The sequence below is a fragment of the Suricata suricatta genome, chromosome 2, assembly GCF_006229205.1.
Source record: "Suricata suricatta isolate VVHF042 chromosome 2, meerkat_22Aug2017_6uvM2_HiC, whole genome shotgun sequence".
NCBI lineage: Eukaryota > Metazoa > Chordata > Mammalia > Carnivora > Herpestidae > Suricata > Suricata suricatta.
Window position 1 is genome coordinate 70,795,100 of NC_043701.1, and position 23,124 is coordinate 70,818,223.

The 23,124-nt window shown below is 36.6% G+C and overlaps 1 protein-coding gene across 1 annotated transcript in view; it reads right to left on the reverse strand.

Moving 5' to 3' along the window:
• Positions 1-23,124, reverse strand: part of SEMA3E (semaphorin 3E) — a 104,562-nt gene that overhangs the window by 76,825 nt on the left and 4,613 nt on the right. The window contains exons 2-3 of the mRNA XM_029956941.1: positions 7,418-7,477; positions 4,684-4,803 (exon numbers count right to left, since the gene is read on the reverse strand). Of these exons, the coding sequence (XP_029812801.1) occupies positions 4,684-4,803; positions 7,418-7,477 (180 nt within the window). The remainder of the gene's footprint in view (positions 1-4,683; positions 4,804-7,417; positions 7,478-23,124) is intronic.

Genomic DNA, 23,124 nt, shown 5'->3' on the forward strand with positions numbered 1-23,124 from the left:
CTATTAAATATCCCACTGCTCCCCTCAGCAAACTTACTTCCTACCTGGCTCGCTTTATCTGCAAGAAGTGGCCATTTTCTCTTACTGGATAACTGATTTTTCTCTCTGCTATCCTAAGAAAAAATTTCTTTCAACACTCCTACATTTCATCTATCTTTTCCTTATTTTTTCCCTTAACTATTCTATTTCTGGATTAAATCGGCAATATTACTATCTTTACTTTGTTGCTATTCAGTCACTTCTTAATCTCCTAAATTCGAATTACTCATCCCTTTAGCAAAGCTGCACTCTCTGTAGAATTGATGATCCTATCATTTTATAATAATTTTTATTATATTTCTAATATATAAATATAAAGTATATAATTTATAATAAAATATATTATTTATAATAAAATGAAACATATTTTATTATATTTATGAATAAATTATAATAATTTCCCCTTTCGTACTACCTGATGTGCCTCCTACTACTCTGTCTGCTTAATCTCTGTTTACACTGACACTCCCTAGACATTCCCTGTCACTTAAACAATGGAATTTTCCAAGCACTTGGATAAAGTGAGAGGGAGAGAGAGAAGTAGTAAGATGGAGGGGTGGATGGGGAGACGGAGGTAGGGGGAGAAGAGAAAGAGCGAGGAGACTCATTCAGAGACAGCTAACTCCCTAGGCTTCAATAATTCAACTTGTTCTGATAAAACCCTCTGCTAGCACGCAGATCAAGTTTTCAAATAACTATAGAAATGAAAAAGTTACAACCGAGAAATACTGATCATTTTTAAAATATTTTCATCAAAACCTACGTTGCTTCCTTTTGTTTTTCTTCTCAATAATCAAGAAATAAAATTGGAATTGGTTTTTAATTCCCTTTAGTCAGCAACATCCAATAAAATGTTGTTATAGAACCTCTCAACCACTGACCAGCTTCTCACACTGGTTCCACACTTCCTTTCCTTTGCTATTGTGGCCATACTGTTAAATATCTTCACGATCTTGCAGACTCTTGTAATAGCCTTCTTTAACTCCTCTCTGTCTTTCATCTCTCTCTGCTTAAATCAATCCTAAGTATTACTAATGTCATGTAATTCAGTCTGCTCAACTCCTTCGTGGCCCCTATGCTGTCTTTAGAAGTAACTACAAAATGCCACTGTCTAGCACTAAAATCCTCTGCCAATCCGCCCCAGCTTCATCTCCTGATATTCCCCAACCAAGTCCACTAGTGTCTGCAAACCTATTCCATATGTGCCTGCTTCTGTGTTTTTTACATGAAGTATTTTCCTTGCCTGTATAATTTGTAATTTCTCATTTTCTTGTATAAAATATTATCAAGCCTCCAAATGGAGTTTGGGCAATCAATCTCTCACTATTCTAATTATCATATCCCACAAGCTCCTCTTATGACACATACAGATTTTTTTTTCAAAAATGTGTTTTCAATCATACTGTTACTTAGATAATTGCACCAAAAAATGTTCAATATCATGTCTATCTAGGTGAATTAAATGGGGTTCCACCTCTGCTAATGACAATCAGCTTGTCTGGACTCTCACACAGTTAATGATGACAAGCTACACGTTTAAAAAAAATTATCTTAAAGAAATGGATATAGTTAAGAGAAAAGACACGAAAGTTTTTCACTCAAGGAAATCCACTAATCTATGTGGTGAGGAATGGCCTGAACTCAAGCAGGAAGCTACAGACTCACTAGCTTGGAGAGTAAAAAACTAAAGACTGAAAGTCCCAAGTCAGCTGAAATGCAAGAGGAGATACCAAAACCTGAGGGAGGTACCCTGAAATCCATGTCTACATTCTTTCCCAAATCCTTGGCAGACACCTGACTGCACGTGCACACACAACTTAAAATGCACCGTCTGGAAAGTTGCAAGAGATGTTTGGCTGCCACCCATCACGAGAGATTTTTGAGCTTGAGTTCAGACAAGTAAGCTGCTTGCTAGAATAAAAATCAACTCTCTTTAAAATATAATCAAACCCACTCTTGAAAACATATGATCTATAATGTCTGGTACACAATAAAAATTACTAGACATGCAAAGAAAGAAGAAAATATGATCTACAGTTAAGAGAAAAAATCAATCAATGCAAACTTACCTTTAGTTGACCCAGATGTGAAAATTAGCACACAGAGATTTTAAAACAGCTGTTAAAAATATATTCAAGAGCTTACAGCAAAATAAAGTCATGATGAATAAAAATATGGGGAAATGCTCATTAAAGAAAGGAAATATAAACAAAATGAAAGTTTTAGAACTGGAAAGTACATTATCCGAATTGACCATTAATGGGGTGTGCTTAACAGCATACTGGAGATATCAGGAGAAAGAGTCGCTAAACTTGAAAATAAATCAAGAAAACTTACCCAATTCGCAAAGCAGAGAAAACAAAGACAATAGAAAAATGAGCAGAATCTCAGTCAATTGTGGCATAATGCCCCCCCACACCCCCTGAAGAAGAGGAGGGCATAACTAATATTATTTCGAATTATAGTAGCCAACAATGTGCCAAATTAGATGCAAAACAGAAGGTTTTGTATCCAAAAATCTCAGTATTTCAAGAAATGGAAATACCAATCTCACCACCCCTCCCCACACACAAATAGACACACTATGGAAAAACTTGTAAAAACCAAACAGGAAGAGAAAATCTTCAAAGATAAAGCAATTACCAACAGGGTAATATCAATATGAATGAAACCTGAATTTACATTAGAAAGAGGTAAGACAACATAGTATTTCTGAAATGATAAAAGAGAAAAACAAAAAACAATCCCCTATGAAGCCAAAATTCTATCTCCAGGGAAAATATCTTTCAGAAATAAAAAATAAATCATGGTATTTTCAGATAATGAAAACAGAGATCATCTGTTGCCAACAGATCTGTACCACAAAATGTATATAGTCTGGCTTTGTGTATTGCATACATGTCTGTCAGTATACTTTTTTTACTGTTTATTTTTGAGGGAGAGAGAGGAAGAGACAAGGAGCATGGGAGGCACAGGGAGAGAGGGAGAGGGAAGATCCAAAGCCAGCTCTAGGCTGAAAGTCAGAGCTCAGCCTGCTGACCCACCGGGCGCCCCTGTCTCTCTACTTTGTATACGTGTAAATATTCTGGCTTTCCACAGGGCGGATTTGCCTCACACATCTCCGCTGAAAGTTCTTCCAATAGATAAACTGTATTGTTTCTTTAAAATAATTCAGTGAATACACTCATGTGTTTGTATATGCTACTTAGCTTTAATCTACAAGTAGATGTGGTTAGTTACCATTTAAAATAGACTAATCAAAACTCCTGCCTATAAGCGCACTTACCAGCTGAAGTATCTCAATCAGGGACTCTCTCAAAAGGCAACTCAAGTAAGCACTTCGGATACTGCTAATTATATGCGCACCTGAGTGTTCACTAGTGTAAGGAATATCGGAAATAATTTTTCACTAGTAAACTCAAAGTTATTCTTTATATGTGGTGACTGAAAATATTTTAGGCTCACCGCTGCCCTCTCAGAAATATGAGAATCAAGAACCTAGCTGTTTCACTACAGAATATCTAGATGTCTGTTTTATCTGTATCCCGTCTTCAGGTAGGATTCTGCCTTTTGACCTAAAAAAAAAGGCAGCAGATTCTGACATCAGAATACTGTTTAGTGTATTTCAGAGTGAAAGTGTGATGTAAGGTGCTTGAAAGTGTGCCCAAAATGAGAGTTGAGAGTTCATCTGACTCATTGAAACAGGTTATAGGACTGATCTTCCAGTCCGCCTGCCGGTCAGTGTTGGATGTGCGACAGACCGCACCTGAGATCTGCTTTCTTTATACTGACCGGTAGAGGCGGGGTCCGGGGCGCACAGCTGCCCCGCTCCAGCACTGCGCTCTAGACAGTGCGTAATCTCCCACGCCACTCCCCACGCCCCCTCGCTCACTTCGCCTGCCGCGAGAGAAGAGGAATTACAAAACCAACAAGTCTTTGCGTATCTTTTATAAAATACTGTATGTAGTAATTTTGTTTATATACATTTATTTTTACATATGTTCATAGATGCATTTTAGTTTGGCAGTTACATTGATAAGATTTATGTAAGAACACAACAGAGAACACAGTTTGATATGAAGAAATATTTTTAAGTGCACAATTAAGTAAATGAAGTTGTTCAGGGAATGAATACATAAAGAATTAATTGATTCACAGATTTTATAGCTGATGAGGATTTTAAAGGGCCAGAGAGATTGTGTCTCTGACTCGGAAAATTTTACCAGCACACCACAAATGCTTTTCTTTGTCACCAAAGAAAATGCCACAACCGTTTTTTTTCTTTTATTCTTCATTCAGTCATTCATTCAATCATTTTTTTTTTTTTAGAACATTAGCAGGGAAGAGGCAGAGAGAGCGAGAGAGAGAGAGAGGGAGAGAGAGAGAGAGAGGGAGAGAGAGAGAGAATCCCAAGCACATTCCATTCTCTCTGTGTGAGCCCCATGCAGGGCTGTATCTTATAAACCGTTAGATCACGACCTGAGCCAAACCCAGTTGTGCGCTTAACTGACTGAGCCACTGAGGTGCCCCCGCCACTACCTTTCTTTTAAAATAAAGTTCTTTCATGCTGACTTCGGCAGCACATATACTAAAATAAAGTTCTTTTAAGCATGACTTTTACTGATATGAGTAAAATTATCTTACCTCCAAATGGTATCCAACCCTGATGAAGGCACAAAGTGGGTCAAAAGCTCCGGTACCACAGGTCAGAAGGTGTGTCCTATTATAGTGATGCAAAACCCGAACATAATTTGCACATTCGCTCTATCGCAGAAAAAATTAAACAGAAGATATTGGTTAATATTAAAAAATGTTTAGCCCCTTTTGATACCTGTGTTTCCTAGCCCTACAAATCTCATGTTTAAGTCTCCCTTCACTAGTGGGGGCACGTGGAACAGATGATAGAGGGCAAGGAACAGACACTAAGGTGACCAATGGGCACTGTAGTTAACCACACTGCGTGAATTACACTTATAATGGGATTGTAGCACTTTCCAGGTAGTCTAGCATATAACCAAGGAATAAAAAAAACACTGCTCAGAAATGTATTCAAACATAAAGATTTTCATGGCAGTATGTTTCACTGAGTAATTAGGTTATTCCCAATGCTGTTATTTTTTTACAGTACATGTAAACAATGGATCAGCACGAAGTCAGAAAACCAGTAATTAGAGAAAGCTTCCTTACCCTCAAGGAAACATATGCAGACTTTAAGGCATTACAGAGTATTTTAATGTTTGGAAAGATAAGTCCTATCTTAAAACTCATAAATTCACATAAAGCATTTTCACAGAGAGCTTTCAAATAAATGTATAGAAAGCTAACCAAGAGAAATACTTATTTTATACCTATTACTTTAAGACTGCTGTCCAGGAAGTCAGCAGATTTTTGTTTGTTTGTTTGTTTTTTTAATAACGGATCAGGGAATACATCTATTTAGTTGAATGGCCAAATGGTCTCTGTTTCAACTACTTACCCCTGTAGATATAGCATGAAAGCAGCCAGAGATAATACAAAAATGATTGTGTGCAGCTGGGTTCCAAGGAAACTTTATTTAGAAAAATAGATAGCAGGCCGTATTTGGCCAAGAAGCTCTAGTTTGCCAACACTGGGATTCAACTCTAAATTTTTTGAGGGCAGGATTTTTATTTTACACACCTTTGTATTCCCTGCTTCATCAGACACAGCACCACATATATTGTACATGCTTAACAAACTTTACTACATAAATCACTAGGTGAATTTTATGATCAATATGCTGAATGAAAAACAGTTTAAAATTGTTCAAACCAACTTGTCTAAATCAATTCCTTCAAATACCTTGGTAAAGTAGGTACTGCTATTTCATTAAAAATTTAATGTTTGTTTATTTTTGAGAGAGAGAGAGAGAGACAGACAGACAGAGCATGAGGAGGGGAGGGACAAAGAGAGAGGGAGACACAGAATCCGAAGCAGGCTCCAGGCTCCGAGCTGTCCGCACAGAACTGGAAGTGGGGCTTGAACTCATGAACAGTGAGAGCATGACCTGAGCCGAAGTTGGATACTCGAATGAGCCACCCGGATGCCCCAGGTACTGTTATTTCATTTAAAATAAGTTACAAAATACTATGTTAATGCTAAATAGTACTATAGTATCGATAAATACAATAGTCATGAAATGTAATGTTTTATAAAGACAGTGTGTGACTTTTAAAGTCTCTCATTTAAAAGTATTGAATGAAAAAGCCACCAGAACCATCTTACCATAAATAATTTAGATTATGGCATTTCCTTGGTAAGAAATGAGGAATGCACTATTATCTCGATTATCCAGAGCTTGTAGGTATATTTTCTTCAATTTCCCACTCATAGATTTTATTCTGAGAGTGATTTCCCCATATCATTGGGAAAATCTAATCATTTAGGCCTGGGGGAAATACTCTATCACTAGAAGCACCTGTTTTTCATGTCATCAAACACTGTCACACCTTGAATGAGGCAATTACACACAACATTTTGGTTCTGCTGAGCTTACACCGACACAGCCTAAGAGTGTGTTCAATTAGTCAGCATCGTGCTGCAAACTAAGGCGGCAAGAATGTCTTGACTCAATCCTTGGCTGTGACACAACTGCTACAGAAACTCAGGAGTTGGTATAACGTGTGTTAGCCTTTTCCGTGTTTTTTTTTTTTCCCCTCACTAAAAAAAAAAAAAGAAAAAGAAAAGGGTAAGTTAACTTTCAAAAGGAGATGGGCATGCCTTCCTCCAAACACATGTACTGTGTCATTAGGCAGCTACTCCAGGCACACGGAAGTCCCTTCATACATGTTGTAGCGTGCTCGGAACTGGGTCAGGCCACTGCTCTGCACAGGCTCACACGCTGCAGGGAAGTTTCGAGAGACGGAACGCTGGTTCTTCCAGTAGGAGAGACTGTAGGGCACACCGTGGAAGAGCAAAACACGCCTGCTGCCTTTGCCTTTTGTGTCTTTGGTAGGTTCTAATGGACTCACCAAAGCAGAATGAAACCTCACAAGGAATGTGCTTACCTTTCCCTTGAATTAAAAGTTGACCTAAAATTATTTTTCTCCAAATACTTAAGAAATAAGCATCAGTATAAGAAATTCATAAATTGAGAGGATAAAAATATAATAAAACAAAAACCAAGATCTAAAGGAACTTCAACTCCCTTTACTCTAACCCTTCATTGAAATTAACTTGTAAATAACTACCTCTAAATGTATCTGTATATATAGGTACATGTACATACATATTTTTTTTCTTCCTGAATAAACTGCACATATGCCTTTTAGGAGCAAATAAAAGGTTAGGGAGTCAGTCCCTTGTGACTGACCAGGGATATAATTGATGATGTGTTTAATTTACAATGAGTAATACTTACTGCGTCTTTCCCTTTCATTATGCATTCTTCTATTTTTAGCGCTGTGCTAGGCCAGTGTATCTGAAATAAAAGACAATGTACCATTATGCAAATGCATACAAAAATAAACCACACTGAAAAACCATTTCATTTTTTCTGGAATTCCAAAATGTGTTCCTTTTGTTCTATCTCCTCAGAAGATATATTAAGACTTTATCTTCTTTACATCATTATTTGTATAATGAAGGCACTTCTATTTGAGCTTTTATTACAGGCTAAAACTTAGGTTTTTAAGAAAAAGTCTTTCCGAAGGCTCCTTCGTGTCTCGGCCTTTCAGAAGCCGCCCCTACTTGGCGCAGCCCCGCTCTGTACTTAACTCGCCCTGAATTCTGCAGTCCAGTCTCTCCCCTGAACCTGACTGGCTGTTCCTCCTGGTCAGGCACCACCTTGAGTTCCCTTTGCATTTTTACCACTCAGCCCAGAGCTTGGTAAATGGGTACTTGGTAATGTTTGCTAAGTGATGGGATGAAAGGATCCATGCTCCTATGCCCTGGATGGATACACAGACTGCTTCCAAGTCTCTAGCACATCAAATATGGCACGTCTTTGCACCTGTCTCTCTGAGATCTGTAAAAGAGCATCACTGCTAGTATAACCAATGGAGCGGGATTGGTATGTATGAGCTAGAAGCGGAATTACTCAGTCTTAGGCAAACACATATTTAATCTGTTAACTGTTCTCCAGAATGGAAACGTGTTCATACTCCACCAGCAATATCCCCGTGTCTTCACTGACACCTGCACTGCCAGTTTTCTCATTTTTGTACTGAGCACCTCAGATTCAATATTTAATTTAACCCCTATCATAACTTTATCAAAGATACAGTATTACCTCAGGAGCTCTTAAATTTTTTTGATGTTTATTTACCTTTTCAGAGAGAGATAGAGATAGAGAGAGAGAGACAGAGAGAGAGAGTGAGTCAAGGAGAGGACAAGACAGAGGAGGCACAGATTCCAAAGCAGGCTCCTGGCTCTGAGCTGTCAGCACAGAGGGCTGATGAAAGGCTCAAACTCATGGAACTGTGAGATCACAACCTAAGCCAAAGTCAGGGGCTCAACTGACTGAGGCACTCAGGAGCCCCAGGAGCTCCTTTTAAAAGCAAAAGATGCATATTTCTTTGTCCAGCTCCACAACGCATTAGATCTATGATTTGGAACTCTAATGGTTTGGATCCCTCTGAGTTCTCAAATGTCTTTGGTTCCTCAAGACCTTAAGGCCTCCAATTAACAGTTTACCCCCACATCTGCTAGCTCCATCACCCACACCCACCAGAATGAAAAACTCTACTGGCCCCTTTTCTTGTATCTCTGTCAGAACTCTGGGGAGCACTGTCTCATGCTAATGTGTCATCTTCATGGTTTCTGCTGGTTGGGTGATAGTAGATTCTGTTCTGGGAGACAGTGGCTCTCATGAGAACACGCTGTAGTTTTTTCTTGTTTGCCATCAAAGGTTCTCCCCTTAGATCCACATCTACTGGGGTACAGAACCATGAAGACACCCTCTGTTTTCTACTTGCATGGCATTTGAGCCAGGATATATCAATATGTCCTCGGTCCTCTTCTTTTTTAGGTAAACACTTTCTGTTCTCAAGTTAACATTCTGGGGAAGGAGTACAAACTTTCCAGGAGAGTAGCCTGGAAAGATATTTCAAGATATTAATACTTTTATAAATAACCTGTTCCTCCTCAGGGTGCTCAAGAGACCCCAGAGGAAGGGTTTAGAAATATTTTCCTACAACTCAATATTTACTGTCATTGGAGTATAATTTGGGCCTGTGCCAGTCAGCCAGACTCTGTTCCTATCTATGGCAATTTTGTCCCTTTAAGGTCCCTCTTACCCCTCCCTGATTTCTCCCCTCCCTCCACCTACTACCATCCCATTCTGTGCTGGGCTAGCCTGAGAGACCACTCTGGTTGTCAAACTCAATATTAGATGTTGCTGACGGGAGGTATTTATTTTATTTAGTGAGAACACTGTTTATTTTTTAATTAGTGTCCAACATTTACAAATGAGAACTTGTGCATAAAAATCAAGATTTCCAGTTTCTCTACATGGGCCAGGCACTCTCTGATTTACTTTAGACTTTTCTTTTACTTAATTGGCCCCTGAAATCATTTTAGTTTTTGAAAACTGATATATATATGTGTGTGTGTGTATACATATATGCATATGCACATATATGCATATATATGATAGAAATATCATAAAAATATATATAATATAGAAATGATATAAAACTAATATATATGAAAACTGATATATCTATATACACATATGTGTATACACACACACACACACACACACACACACATATATATTTGAATCCCAAATATGGTCAAGATATAATTTTTTTTAAAGCTGTGTCCCATCAAAGTAACAGTTAGGCATGTATATGCTTGAAGTAGAAAAGGTTTATCACACATTATGTAGCCAAATCCAGTCCCTAATATATAAATATTATTGGGAATTTATAAAAGTAGTGTCAGTGGCATTTTATTATGATGGTTTTTACATAGTACATGTACCATCATAGAAGCAAGCATCTTATGGTTTGAATTACAGGTATAACATCTTAGTTTGATATTCTTAGTGTAATGGGTCCCCAACCACGTTTTCTACTAACAGTACTCAACATCAGGTGTTCTCCTCTTTCATAATGTGGTATATAAACTTAAAACAAATCATGTATTTTCATTTCTTTTGCAACAAAGAAAAAAGACAAAGGAAAAAAGTAGGAATGTGAAGGAAAACCAACTAAAAAGCCAAAGACACAACACATGAAATTCTAGAATCCATGTTTATGATGGAAGCAGTGGACCCAGCAGTAAATCAAACATGAATCAGGAAAGACATCACATAAATACATCCATGTCAGGTTCAGATGCACCCTTGCATCAGCGTCAACAGTGTCACTAATACCATTATAGGGTAAACATCCTAGAAGTGAGCTGAAGAATTGAAAACTTTACTGATGCATTATTTTGGAAACCATTTTTGCACCTGGGGTGAGACTTTTTCAGATGATTCCTAAGACCCATTTTCACCAGAGATTCAATTTGGTTTTGGAATTATGACTTTATGGTGGATGTGTAAACTATTGAAAAGGGTACTCTAGAACATGTGCATATATATACACATATATATGGAAAGAATATATAGCATATATTATATAGTAAGTAAGGATATGGTAAGTAAGTAAGGATAAATACAAATTTATTTTAGGATAATCTATCAACAGAAAAATCTTCATGACTAATTCAGTTAGTTATCAGCATCAATAAATCAGAAAATACCTTTATAATGCTTTCTATTCTCAACACACTTAAGAGAATGCAGGGCTATTCTTCTTAAAGTATTAGCATCTCTTCTTATCCATTTTTCATTATGTAAAATGATGACTTCCTTTACATTGTATTTTCACAATTTCAAGTATGAGATAACCAATTCTTTAGAAAAATATATGAAGTTCAGCTTTCAAAGTTGAAATAGTATCCAGACCAGTAAAATAACCTCAATTCATTATATCCTGCATTCCCCTAAATTACTGCTTCATAATGATTATTTATTTCTAGGACTATTTCAATACACTCTTTAGGAAGCAATTTTCTACAGAATTTCTACACACCTTTTGACACCTTTTGTTCTACATTATCTGTTCAAACAGACTTAAAGATAGAGATAAAACCTTCCCCCAGGGCAAATGAAAGACTAGTTTCCTGACCAGGATAACAAAAATGTCTCCCTCTAGACAAAGGTTGAATATGTTTGCTAACAGACCCCTTATGAGATTTCCTATGTCCTAAGCTTGAGGCACCTCAGGCATAACACATCCTCCCTGTGTGCGGCATCTCTCCCACCACCCGCTGTGGGACTTAATGGGGCAAGTAAATTACTGGGAACTTGATGGCCACGCTGCATGCTATGCTGTGGCTAACAGAGTTCTTTGTCTCTGGTCCATGCATGTCATAACTTCTGGCAGCATTCAGAAAACGGTGACATGCTAACTAACTTGTTGCCTCAGAAGTGAGGTAAAAATCTCAGAGCCTTTACAGTTTTGACACCAACAAAAGATACTAGATTTTGTGATAGTGAATACAATAAATGGCTTGTCTAAGGGTTGTCAGAATGTGTAGTGTTTTTAACAAATGTAGTAATGCCAATTCATCTAAGAATGAAAAAATCATTCTCTCAGACACATCTTACAAAGCGTTTCACAACAAAACCTTTCCTGCTATCTTTTTAATGGTATTTCTCCCACCTTTCATCGTCTATAGTGTCCTTCTTACTTTCTCTACCTAGGATTATGATTGACTTACGTACTTAACTTTAGCTCTCATATGAAACTGCAAGTTATAGAGAACAAGGTACTGTCTTCTTGCTGTATTCTCACCAATGCACAATCCCAGCCAGGCACGATGCCTTCAAGGTCATCAGGGCTTCTTCAATGTTCACTGATTGACTTGTATCAATCAATTTACCTTTATCACATTCTTTGGAAAATCCATTCACTAAAGGAGTTAGTTTACACTAAAATTTGAGAGATAAGCTTGACTAACATAAAATCGCTGTAACCACTGGCAAAGGAATGAGACAATTTTCAGTGTAATCAGGAAAGAAATTTTGTAGGATATTAAAAATCTAGGCTTTGGAAGACTGGTAGGATTTCTGAAGGAAATCACTCTGAGAGGATGGAATGGAGAAATGCAGAAGATTAAATTATGAACACTTACTACGATAAAGTGAAATATGGAGAAGTTTCCAAAGGAACAATGTAATTATAGATTCATTTGAGTTTTGTTGTTCTTTTGATTTGTTGTTTTACCAAAATTTAATAGGCTTAGGATGGCATTTGAATGTTCATTCATGTGACTGAAGATGACAGAGCAAGACCTCACTGAAAATGAGTTATTTTAAAGCCATCATGTACAAATAACCTGTCAAAATAGGAAGAGAAATGACGGTCTTCATCTATTGTAGAAGTCAGGATGTCCCTTGGTTCTGCTCCAGAGTTTAGCATCAGCAGAAACCCACACAATTAACGTGTTTGTTCTGCACAAAACATTTTTTAAAGGCAGTTAAACAACTGGGTGTAATGCTATTTCTAATTTTTCTGTTCCAAAAAAGGTATAAAAAGCAAAAGGTTAAATACATATCAGTTCATCACAATACTCCTAAATACAATTTAATTGTTCCAATACACATTAATGGGCTATTTACTATTCTTGCATATCTCAGAGGAGAAAAAAAATAAAGTAAAAATTAAATTACAAAGCAATTTTTTTCTGGGCTCCCTATTGAGTCTCATAATTATGCTACGATTAAGGATTTAATAGCTTACTGTTACAGGATGTTATGACACTCAGAGATTTAGGGAAGCAAAAACAAATGCACAAAGAAGGAATAATTAAACTGTCTAAAAAAGACTTTATTTTGAAAGAAGGCAGGCAGGCAGGCAGGAAGAAAAGAAAGAGAAAAAGAGAGAGAAAGAAAGAGATCCTGGTATATCTCTTTTCATGAAATATATTTAAATGGCTAAGCTGCTATTATAATTTCATCTAATATATTCTCTTTCTAAATTCTATCATTCTAAAAAAATGTTTGTTTACATTTTAGTTTGTCTTTCTACATATTACATCTATGCACAGTACCAGTGTCCATTGATGTATATTTTAATTATTTGTCCTATAAACAGGGTGAAAAGAAAATATATTCTGAATGTAACATATTAAAAAAGTACTAATGGTTTATAAATGATAGTCTTTAACCTGACATATTATCATTCTTAGTGTTTATGCTTTTATACTTAATTATAATGACTGTCATTACTCAAGCATGCCAGAATTATAATCTTTTGAACTATAAACAAGATTTGTATTTGAAATGTTTATACTCCAAAGCATTTGAACTAGAACAATATTATTACTACAGGAACATTATTGGCCTGCTTCATGCCCTTTTTAATGGATGAAATTTACTCAAATGCTATCATTAATGTGAAAACCATCTGCCATTCATATGCAAATTACACTTTTAATGCCTTTTTCCACTCAGTAAAAAAATTAAATTCTAGAATACAAGAACTTCTTTTACTTTTGATGCAATAAAGTTGAATAAATGGGAAAAGTATAAATACTTTCAAAAACAGAAGTGTCTAAAAGAGCTCTAGGGACAGATATCTAAATGTGAGTTTAGGATAATAGTGGTGAGAATAATTTTAGACAAAGCCCCTGAAATTTAGAAACTTAGAGAAAAACAATTGATGAATGTTTGTTAAACTTAAATATTAATATGGGATAGTCTATGAAGTCCCATAAAATGTAGCTCAAATAAATGTATCTACTTTTGACTTTTTTTGGGAAATGGGAAAAGAAAAAAGAAAATCTTGTACCTCACACTAGTATTGCAATCTTTCAGAGAAAATTCTTTGTTTTTAAGGAAATGTGAGTCATCCTCCAATGAGTACAGATCGCATGGGGCTCTGAAGACTGAGCGCCGCTAAGCTGATCTCTCACCACGGCTGAGCACTGGAGGCAAGGGTCTCAATGTCTGCCGCAAGACCGGCGGGATACAGTCCTTTCCAACATTAATCAGTGGTTTTTCTCCACTGCTATCACTAACAAATTATTCCACTAGTTCTTCACCATCACGAAGATAAAATGCAGTCAGGCTTAGGAAGTAAGAACCAAGGGAGCACAAGCACCACATGATAATAGGCAGGGCTCCCGGGGTACTGAAGACCAGTTTGGTAGACCTGAAGTTCTCACCGAACCCGTAATCTACTTCTCGATGGTGTGCAGAAGTGCAAAGAGGCTCCTCGGACAGACAGATTGGTTTTAAATTCTAACTACAACTTATTGGCTTCATGGCTCTATTTTCTCTTCCTTCCATTCATCCAACATACTAATGTAAAGTGATCACACAAACTACAACTGTAGTTATGTTATACAATCTTTAGAGAATCTCTCCCTGGCTCATACATTGTGTTTATTAGGTTTTAGCAGCAGTGTTCAATATTCTCCATGATCTGATCTCAACCACATTTCCATCTTTAACTCTCACTCTGTACCCTGTTCCCAGTCACAACCCCCTCACTTCACCAATATATGTTAGCCACAGTTATTAGTCATTACTTTAAACTACTCTAAAATTTCTGTTCTTTCCTCTACTCACTCTGTTCCCACTACCAATCTGTACAAATTAAAATTCCAAGTATCATTAAAAGTCCATTTTAATTATATCCACTCCAGGAACCTCTACCTCCCAGATATCACATACTTTCTTAGCATTTTATTTAAACACTTTTACAGTTTTATTTAAATTGTGCTATATATAAAAAATACGTATTTTTGTATCTTCTCAATTATATTACAAATATTTTATGGTAGGGATTGTTTTGTTCATTTCTTCATTCTTGATATTCCCATTTATGTTTCTAGAATGTAGCTAAGGGGTGCCTGGGTGGCTCAGTTGCTTGGGTGTCTGACTCCTGATTTCGGGCTAGGTCATAATCTCATGGTTCATGGGATCAAGCCCTGCATTAGTCTCTGCACTGACAGCACAAAGCCTGCTTGGTATTCTTTCTCCCTCTTTCTCTGCCTCTCTCCCACTCATGCTCTCTCACTCTCTTTCAACATAAATACATAAACATTAAAAAAAAGAATGTAGTTGAATGTCCCTAAAAATACGTAGGACTCTTTAAACTTACTTAGAAATTGCAGCACATTAGAATCATGTGCTGATTCTATGTCTAGTTTAGATAATAATCATAGTAGCAAATATTTAGATGGCACTTACTATGTTCTAGGCAGTGCTTAGGCATTTAATACTCAATGAATTCTCTCATAAAAGCTGTGAGATAAGTACTATGATCACCTCTCTGTCACAGAGGCTTAGAAAGCTGAGAAACAGGGATGTGGAATGAATTGCCCAGCTCATTCATCTGATAAGTGGCAGACCAGATATGAGAGCCCACAGCAATCTGAATATGTAACTCTGTGTTCTTGCTACCACATTCTGCTACTTTTCAAAAAGTGTAGTAAAATCTGTGAGGGGCACCTGGGGGACCTCTGTCGGTTGAGCATCCAACTTCAGTTCAGGTCACAATCTCACAGTTTGTGGGTTTGAGCCCCATGCTGGGCTCTGTGCTGACAGCTCAGAGCCTGGAGCTTGGAGCCTGCTTCAGATTCTGTGTCCCCCACCTCGACTTTGTCCCTCCCCTGCTCACACTCTTTCTCTCAAAAACAAATAAACATCAAAAAAATCTTAAAAAAAAATCTGTAAATTAAAACAGTTAAAATGAAATAAAAAGGAAAATTAATATGTTGGTTATTTGTGTTAAGTTTCAAAAATATTAACTTAGTTAGCTGAACCTCATTCTAGAAATAAAATACTGATCAGAAAAAATAAGGACAAAAATAAATTTAAATGTGATAAAAAAAGACAGAAGTAAATTTTTCTCATGGAATATAGAATATAGTATAAAAATACAATTTAAATTATTTTTTAATGTTTATTTTTGAGAGACACACACACACATAAAGTGCAAGTGCTGAGCTGTCAGCACAGAGCCTGAGGCGAGGCTCAAACTCACGAACAGCGAGATCATGACCTGAATCGAAGTTGGATGCTTAACCGAGTCACAAAGGCACCACTAAAAATATTTTCAATAATTCTTAGATGCTATATGAAAATATTTACCTTATGTAATATCAAGAGGAATGTTTATTTTGATTACTACTATTTTAGTTTACTAATGAATTTTATCATCACTCATTTTTTGAAATGATACACATTATTAAAATGTTTTAAAATCATGGGGTGCCTGGGTGGCTCAGTCAGTTGAGCATCGGACTTCAGCTCAGACCATGATCTCAGGGTTCATGGGTTCAAGCCCTACATCAGGCTCTGTGCTGACAGCTCAGAGCCTGGAGCCTGTTTCTGATTCTGTGTCTCCCTCTCTCTCTGCCCCTCCCCTGCTCATGATCTGTTTCTCTCTCTCAAAAATAAATAAATGTTAAAAAAATTTTAAATAAAATCCCATGAAAAGTGTTTTTTTAATCCTATTTTAAAGGATTGAATTACTAAATAATTGTGTAAATACTGGGTTGGTTCTTAAGTGTTAAGAAAATACCACCATATTTGTAGCTGTTTCTTTCTTTTTCTTTTCTTGAGCATATATTGATATATGTAACATAATCATAGTTTTTTTTTTTTTTACAAATTGTTTAACTCTAAAAAACTTAACTCATTAATTTTGTATATATCTATTAAATCTTCTAAGCGTCAAGTCCAATTAAAGTATACCAGTGATTAAAGTTAAAAAATTATGCATTATGGAAAAATAAAATTTAATCCTGCTGAATGTAAAGCTGCTCACCTGAGAATTTAATAATAACACAATAAACTGTAATTCTCTCTGCTGGCCACATCTCGACTTTCAAGAAGTACAAATTGAGGGCAGAAGATGTGAGAAGAAACATACACATTCCTTTTCAAATGATCTAGATTGGAAGTGCCTCCTCAGTTCAAAACCATAATTTTAAAATTAAGTAGTAAGTAAAAGAAAATTTAGTAAGGAATGCTGTAACAGATGAAAAACAAAGGCCAATTTAAACATGAATAGCCCTGAATTTCCATGGTTAGAGCCCTATCCCAATTTACACACTATGGGATTTTGTTATAAATGCTTTTTAAAAGTGAGACACAGATCCAGGTTGCATCGATGGGAAATTGCATGAAAGCATCTGCCAGGAGGTTCTGTCCTCCCCTTCCACGTTTTCTACTCATACTAATGTCCTCATATTGTCACAATGTAATCAGCAAATCTCAAGATGCTTTAATTTTTCATCATATAATGGTTTTGTCTAATTTATTAGAACTTTTTACACCAAAGGATTTTAGAGAAAGATAAAAAGAAAAAAATGGTTTTTTTTTTATGTTTCTCAGGTAGTTCCTGATAAAATCAGTTTCACCTAAGACATCTCACATTATCTGTAGATTTTAAAGATCTCTGAAAAGAGCAATTTCCAGAAGCCACCTTTTGTGGCAAGTGTGAGGTTCTCCTCAAATAAAACAAAACATGAGATAACACAAATGGAATTATAAAATTGAAATTTTCACTGGAAGGAGTATGGTTTAATGCCAGGATTGACTTTTCTGAGTTTATGAACATAATACAGATACAACAGAGCAGAATTTCATTGCAAAAGACTATTATTACAAAGTCTGGGAAATGCTATAAAAGAAAGAAATCATAAAGTAAAACCAGCATCTAAAAAGACTACTCTATACTACTAAAGAGACAGAAAACTACTGAATAGTTAGTTCTTATCTATTTTAAAACTGTGTAAGAAAAATCAGTCTTATGTACATATATACCCATATGAGTTTTATTGTTATATATAAAACAATTATTTATTTGGCATTCCACATACGACCAGTATTTCCTAGGGCTTACAGGGGCACATAATCCTTTAGTATTTCACAATCCTGGACATGCATACAATCACCTGGGAGAATTTTTAAATCCTCACTTTAGGCAAGGGGGTGATGCACCATGGCATAGATATTATTTACAAAGTCCTCAGGCATTATTAATGTGCAGCCAAAGTAAAAACTCCTGCCACACTGTAAAACAGGATCCTACCTTGTTAGCCAGTGGGGAAGTGGGTAGGTGGTTGGTGGGGGTGGGGGTAGAGGCAGAAGGCAGGCAAAATTAACCTTAAAGAAATCAGAGAATAATTAATTTTTTATGTGGTTCTGCAAGAAGTACAATGGGATTTGCAAGAAGGCAGACACTGAAAAGAAAATATTTATTGGGTGATGTCAGGATTAACAAAAGACACACTTTTCATTCTTTTACTGTCTACCTTCTTGGAGTGCCTATAACTTCAAATAGAAATATAACATAATGTCTGCTCTAAAGGACCTATCTTATAAAGTAGACTGCCAAGTAAACAATTTTAATATAATATGATAATCAAAATCTGACCAAGGATTAAGAAAGGGTTGGGAGAATTTCTTTGAATCCATTTTAGAAAAGAAAGAAAACAGTTTTTTAAAAAGTGGGTATGTTTGAAGGTTAGTCCAGCAAAGGAGAGTGTGTAAGGATAAGGAGTTATTAAAGAACCAATAGAGGAGCTCAACATTGCTAATCATCATCAAACCACAATGAGATATCACCTCACAACTATTAAAATGGCCATTAAAAATTTAATGTTAGTTAAGATATGGGGTAAAGAAAACTCTTTATTTATTTTTTTAGCATTTGTTTATTTATGAGACCTGGAGAGAGACAGAGCATGAGCAGTGGAGGGGCAGAGAGAGAGAGGGAGACACAGAATCCGAAACAGGCTCCAGGTTCTGAGCTGTCACCACAGAGCCCGACATGGGGCTTGAACCCATGAATCATGAAATCATGACCCGAGCCAGAGTTGGATGCTTATCTGACTGAGCCACTCAGGTGTCCCAAGGAAACTCTTAACACAGTGTTGGTGGAAATATCAACTGGTAGAGCTACTATGGAAAACAGCATGGAAAGTCCTCAAAAAATTAAAACTAGAATGACCATATGTATATATCCAAAGGAAATCAAAAGAGAATCTCAAAAAGATATCTGCCTTCCCATGTGGCCTTATTCACAGTAGCCAAGAAATGAAACCAAGTTAAGTGTCTGACAATGGATGAATGGATAAAGAAGATGTGGTGTATATACACACAATGGAATGTTATTCAGCCATGAGATAAAAGGAAACCCTGTCATTTACAACAACATGGATGGAAGGAAGAGCAAGTGAAGTAAGTGAGATGAAGACAAATACTGTGTGGTATCACTTAATCGTGGTATCACTTAATTGTAGAACAGTGGATGCCAGAAACAGGGAAGAGGGGGCAGGGATGGTCACGGGGAGATGTTAATCAAATTTCCATTTATAAGATGAATAGAAGATGAATAAGTTCCAGGGACCTAATGTACTGCATGATGATAATAATGAATCTTGTATTACATACTTAAAAGTTGCTAATATAGTAAATCATAAATGTTCTCACTACAAAATAGAAATGGTAACCATGTGACATGATGGAATGTTCCCAAACGCTATGGTGGTAATCACTGTGCAATATATAAATTTATCAAATCAATATGTTATTTAAACTTACACAATGTTTTATGTGTCATTATATCTCAATAAAACTGGAAAAAGTAAAAATAGAAGTGATGAGTTAACAAAGTGATGGTGGGGACAAGTGGAGATAAGACGAAAAACGTAGATAAGAGTAGACATAAGGATCTATAACTGCTAAACTGAGAACTTTATGTTTATTTTTACTTAAACATTTTAATGTTTCATAAGATAGAAATTATGGACCAAGAGCTGTTAATTATGGCCCAAAATGCATAGGCTTTGACGACAAAAAACCACATCATTATCTATTTGCATGATCTCCAGCGGGAATTTAGCATTTCTATCATATAAATGCAGAAAATAAATCACAGTAGCATTAATATGTGGTTTAATAACCAAGAGAAATAACAGATACTTTAATATCAGTTTAAAATTGTTATAGGTAGCTCACAATATTAATATTCATCATTAATTTGGAATTACAGTATTGAAAAGACCAACTGCTAGGTGGTATTATTATTATTGTTTTAAGGTTAATATTTATTTTTATCTGTTAATTTTCAGAGAGAGAGAGAGAGAGAACATGAGAGGAGAAGAGGGGCAGAGGAATAAAGAGAACCCTAAGTTGGCGCCAAGTTTAGTGTAGAGCCCAATGTGGGGTTTGAACTCATGACACTGGGATCACAACCTGAGCTGAAATCGAGAGGTGGATGCTCAATCAAGTGAGCCACCCAGGCTCCCCTATAGGTCTTATTATTTAATATACAATTAAGAAGCTACATGTTTTCATACTACACATTGTTATTCTTATAGTGTGATAGCTACATTTCAATATATTCATGTTTTGATGCCTTCAATATTTTATTTCATAATCTTACATAATGATTTAATGCATTTAAGAGTCCATACACTTCACCAGACTACCAAATGGATCAATGATTCAAAAAGGTTTGAGAATCCCTATACAAAACTATTATTTGTTGCTGATGTTATAGAAAGAGAGGAAATGATATTGTAGAAAAGACGGAAAATAACCAATCCTTAAGTAAAGCCAACAAAGCCAATGGCACTTCACAAAGGAGAAGGAGCACCCCCACTGTAACAAGGAGGGAGGTGGAAAAGCCACACAGAAGTATCAGACTTGGTAATGGGACAGAGAGGATCCACCTGTTTGATGGTCAGTTAAAAATGAAGGTTAGTAATCTTCCTTGCAGAGATCATCAGGGCTAATCCATTGGAACATATCCCTACATAATGGCTGCAGTCCCCAGGGGAAGGACTGACAACCCCAACCCAAGAGATCAACAATCAAAAACTGGACTCATACCCCCATAAAATGCTCTGTGCAGCTCCCAATCTGACTACACCATTCAAAACCTTTCAAACACTCCCATTAAATAATCTCAAAGACTTGTTCTGTCTTTAGTAAAATCCACTGTAACTTCCACCTCTTTTTCCAGTGTTCCTTTACCTCCTTGCTTTAATTACATCCTTGTATCTACTGTTTCTCAATCAACCATTTCTATTGGTAGTGGCTTTTTTTTACTCGAAACCCACATGTTAAGCAAGATGTTTTAATTGACCCTTCTTGCCTGTTAACTAATTTTCACTCTCTCTAAATTCATCTACCCAACAAAACTTAAAACTAAAGAGAAGGGGGCAGCTGGGTAGCTCAGTCAGTTAAGCGTCTGACTCTTGACTTTGGCTCAGGTCATGATTTCAGATCGGGAGTCTGAGCCCTGCATTGGGCTCTATGTTGACAATGTGGAGCCTGCTTGGGATTCCTTCTCTCTCTGCTCCCCCCCTGCTCACTTGTATGTGTCCTCTCTCTCTCTCTCTCTCTCTCTCTCTCTCTCTCTCTCCTCAAAATAAATAAACTTTAAAAAATCAGTAACACAAAATAGTAAATGTAAAACCCTTAGTATAGCACTTGCCATCTCTCCTTGTAGCTATCAATCACCATTCTTTGTCATATGCTCTCCATTAATTGAAAGATTTTTTACACCTAGATTACTGTTTTCTTCTTCGTAAGAATGAATCATCAGCTATGACCCACTCCAATCGGTGCTCTAACCTCTCTCTGATCATTCAATGATCCTTAAAATCAACCTCAGCCATGCACTCCGATATTACTTCTCTAGCCCCCCACCCCCAGTCCAATATAGGAGTCATTAGCCACAACTGGCTATTGAGCCTTGAAATATGGGTACAAGCTATGTGGCTTCTCATTAACTACTTCCCTGGAAAATCTTTTCCTGACCACCTTATCTAATATAGCAACCGCTTTACTCTTCTCTCCCTAACTCGCTTTATTTTTCTTGACAGCACTTATCACTATCTGCTAACTGTACTATGATATTTTTTGGTCTGTATTTTCTTTTTTTTAATGTTTGCTTTTGAGAGAGGGAGAGAGAGAAAGACAAAGTGAGAGCAGGGAAGGAACACACAGACTGGGAGATACAGAATCCGAAGCAGGCTCTAGGCTCTGAACTGTTGGCAAGGAGTCCAATGTGGGCCTCAAACTCATGAACTGCAAGATCATGGACCTGAGCCAAAGGCAGATGTCCAACCGAATGAGCCACCCAGGTGCCCCATTCTGGATTTTCTTTAATGTAATCTTTAAAATATAGATGTCCAGCTTCTGAAATAAAAATTGGGTTATGAAAATTACAACAAAAAAGTAAAATAATAAAGAAAAATGCTATTGTAGCTGCAATGACACTGAGGTATTAGGTGGGGATAAACAAATGAATCAAGGGAAGGCTAATGAAAAATATGTGGGTTAAACAGGCCAATGGAAGGTTTCGAGGGTGTATATGTAGATCACTAGGAACTCAGATATGCTAGAGGGAAGGGGACTTTGTAAAACTACTTTCCCCTTTGGAAAAGTATTAGGCATCGTCTTGTGCAAGTGAACACCAACAGAAATGAACCTGTAACCAGCCATCTGACTCCAGAATATACACCCTGGAGGCGTTCCTGCAGGAATGTGTATTAGGAGATGTTTCCCACAGTGATCACAGATCAATAAAGCAAAATACTGGATACCACCCAATTATCCTTTGACAGGTAATGGGTAAGTTGTGCTATATTCGTACGATGGAATACATTACATACAAGTCAACGTGAGTAACACAAGCTTATCACATAGCTTCTAACATGTGCCAAGGCCGAGGAAACAGAGGCATAACAGAGTAAAGGAATTTGCCAAATGTTATAAATATGGAGCCAGAATGTGAATCTAGAAATCTAATTTGTGCTCCTAATTCACTATTCTATTTCTACAACAAATGGTACTATATCTACAGGGAAGATGATGGAATCTAACAAAAAATATTGAATAAAACCAAAAAAAATCCCAGAAGAAAAAGTTATGATAAAATGTTTTAAAATAAAAACAGATAGCCATAAAATACAGGTTAGGAAGTGTGTCTAAGTAGCAGAGGTATGTGGAGGGAAAGATAGAGGAAGGTAAAGTAAGCATCTACAACGGGATTGGAGATCCACTCATTCTTGAGTTAGGTGGTGGGGTCACAGGTATTA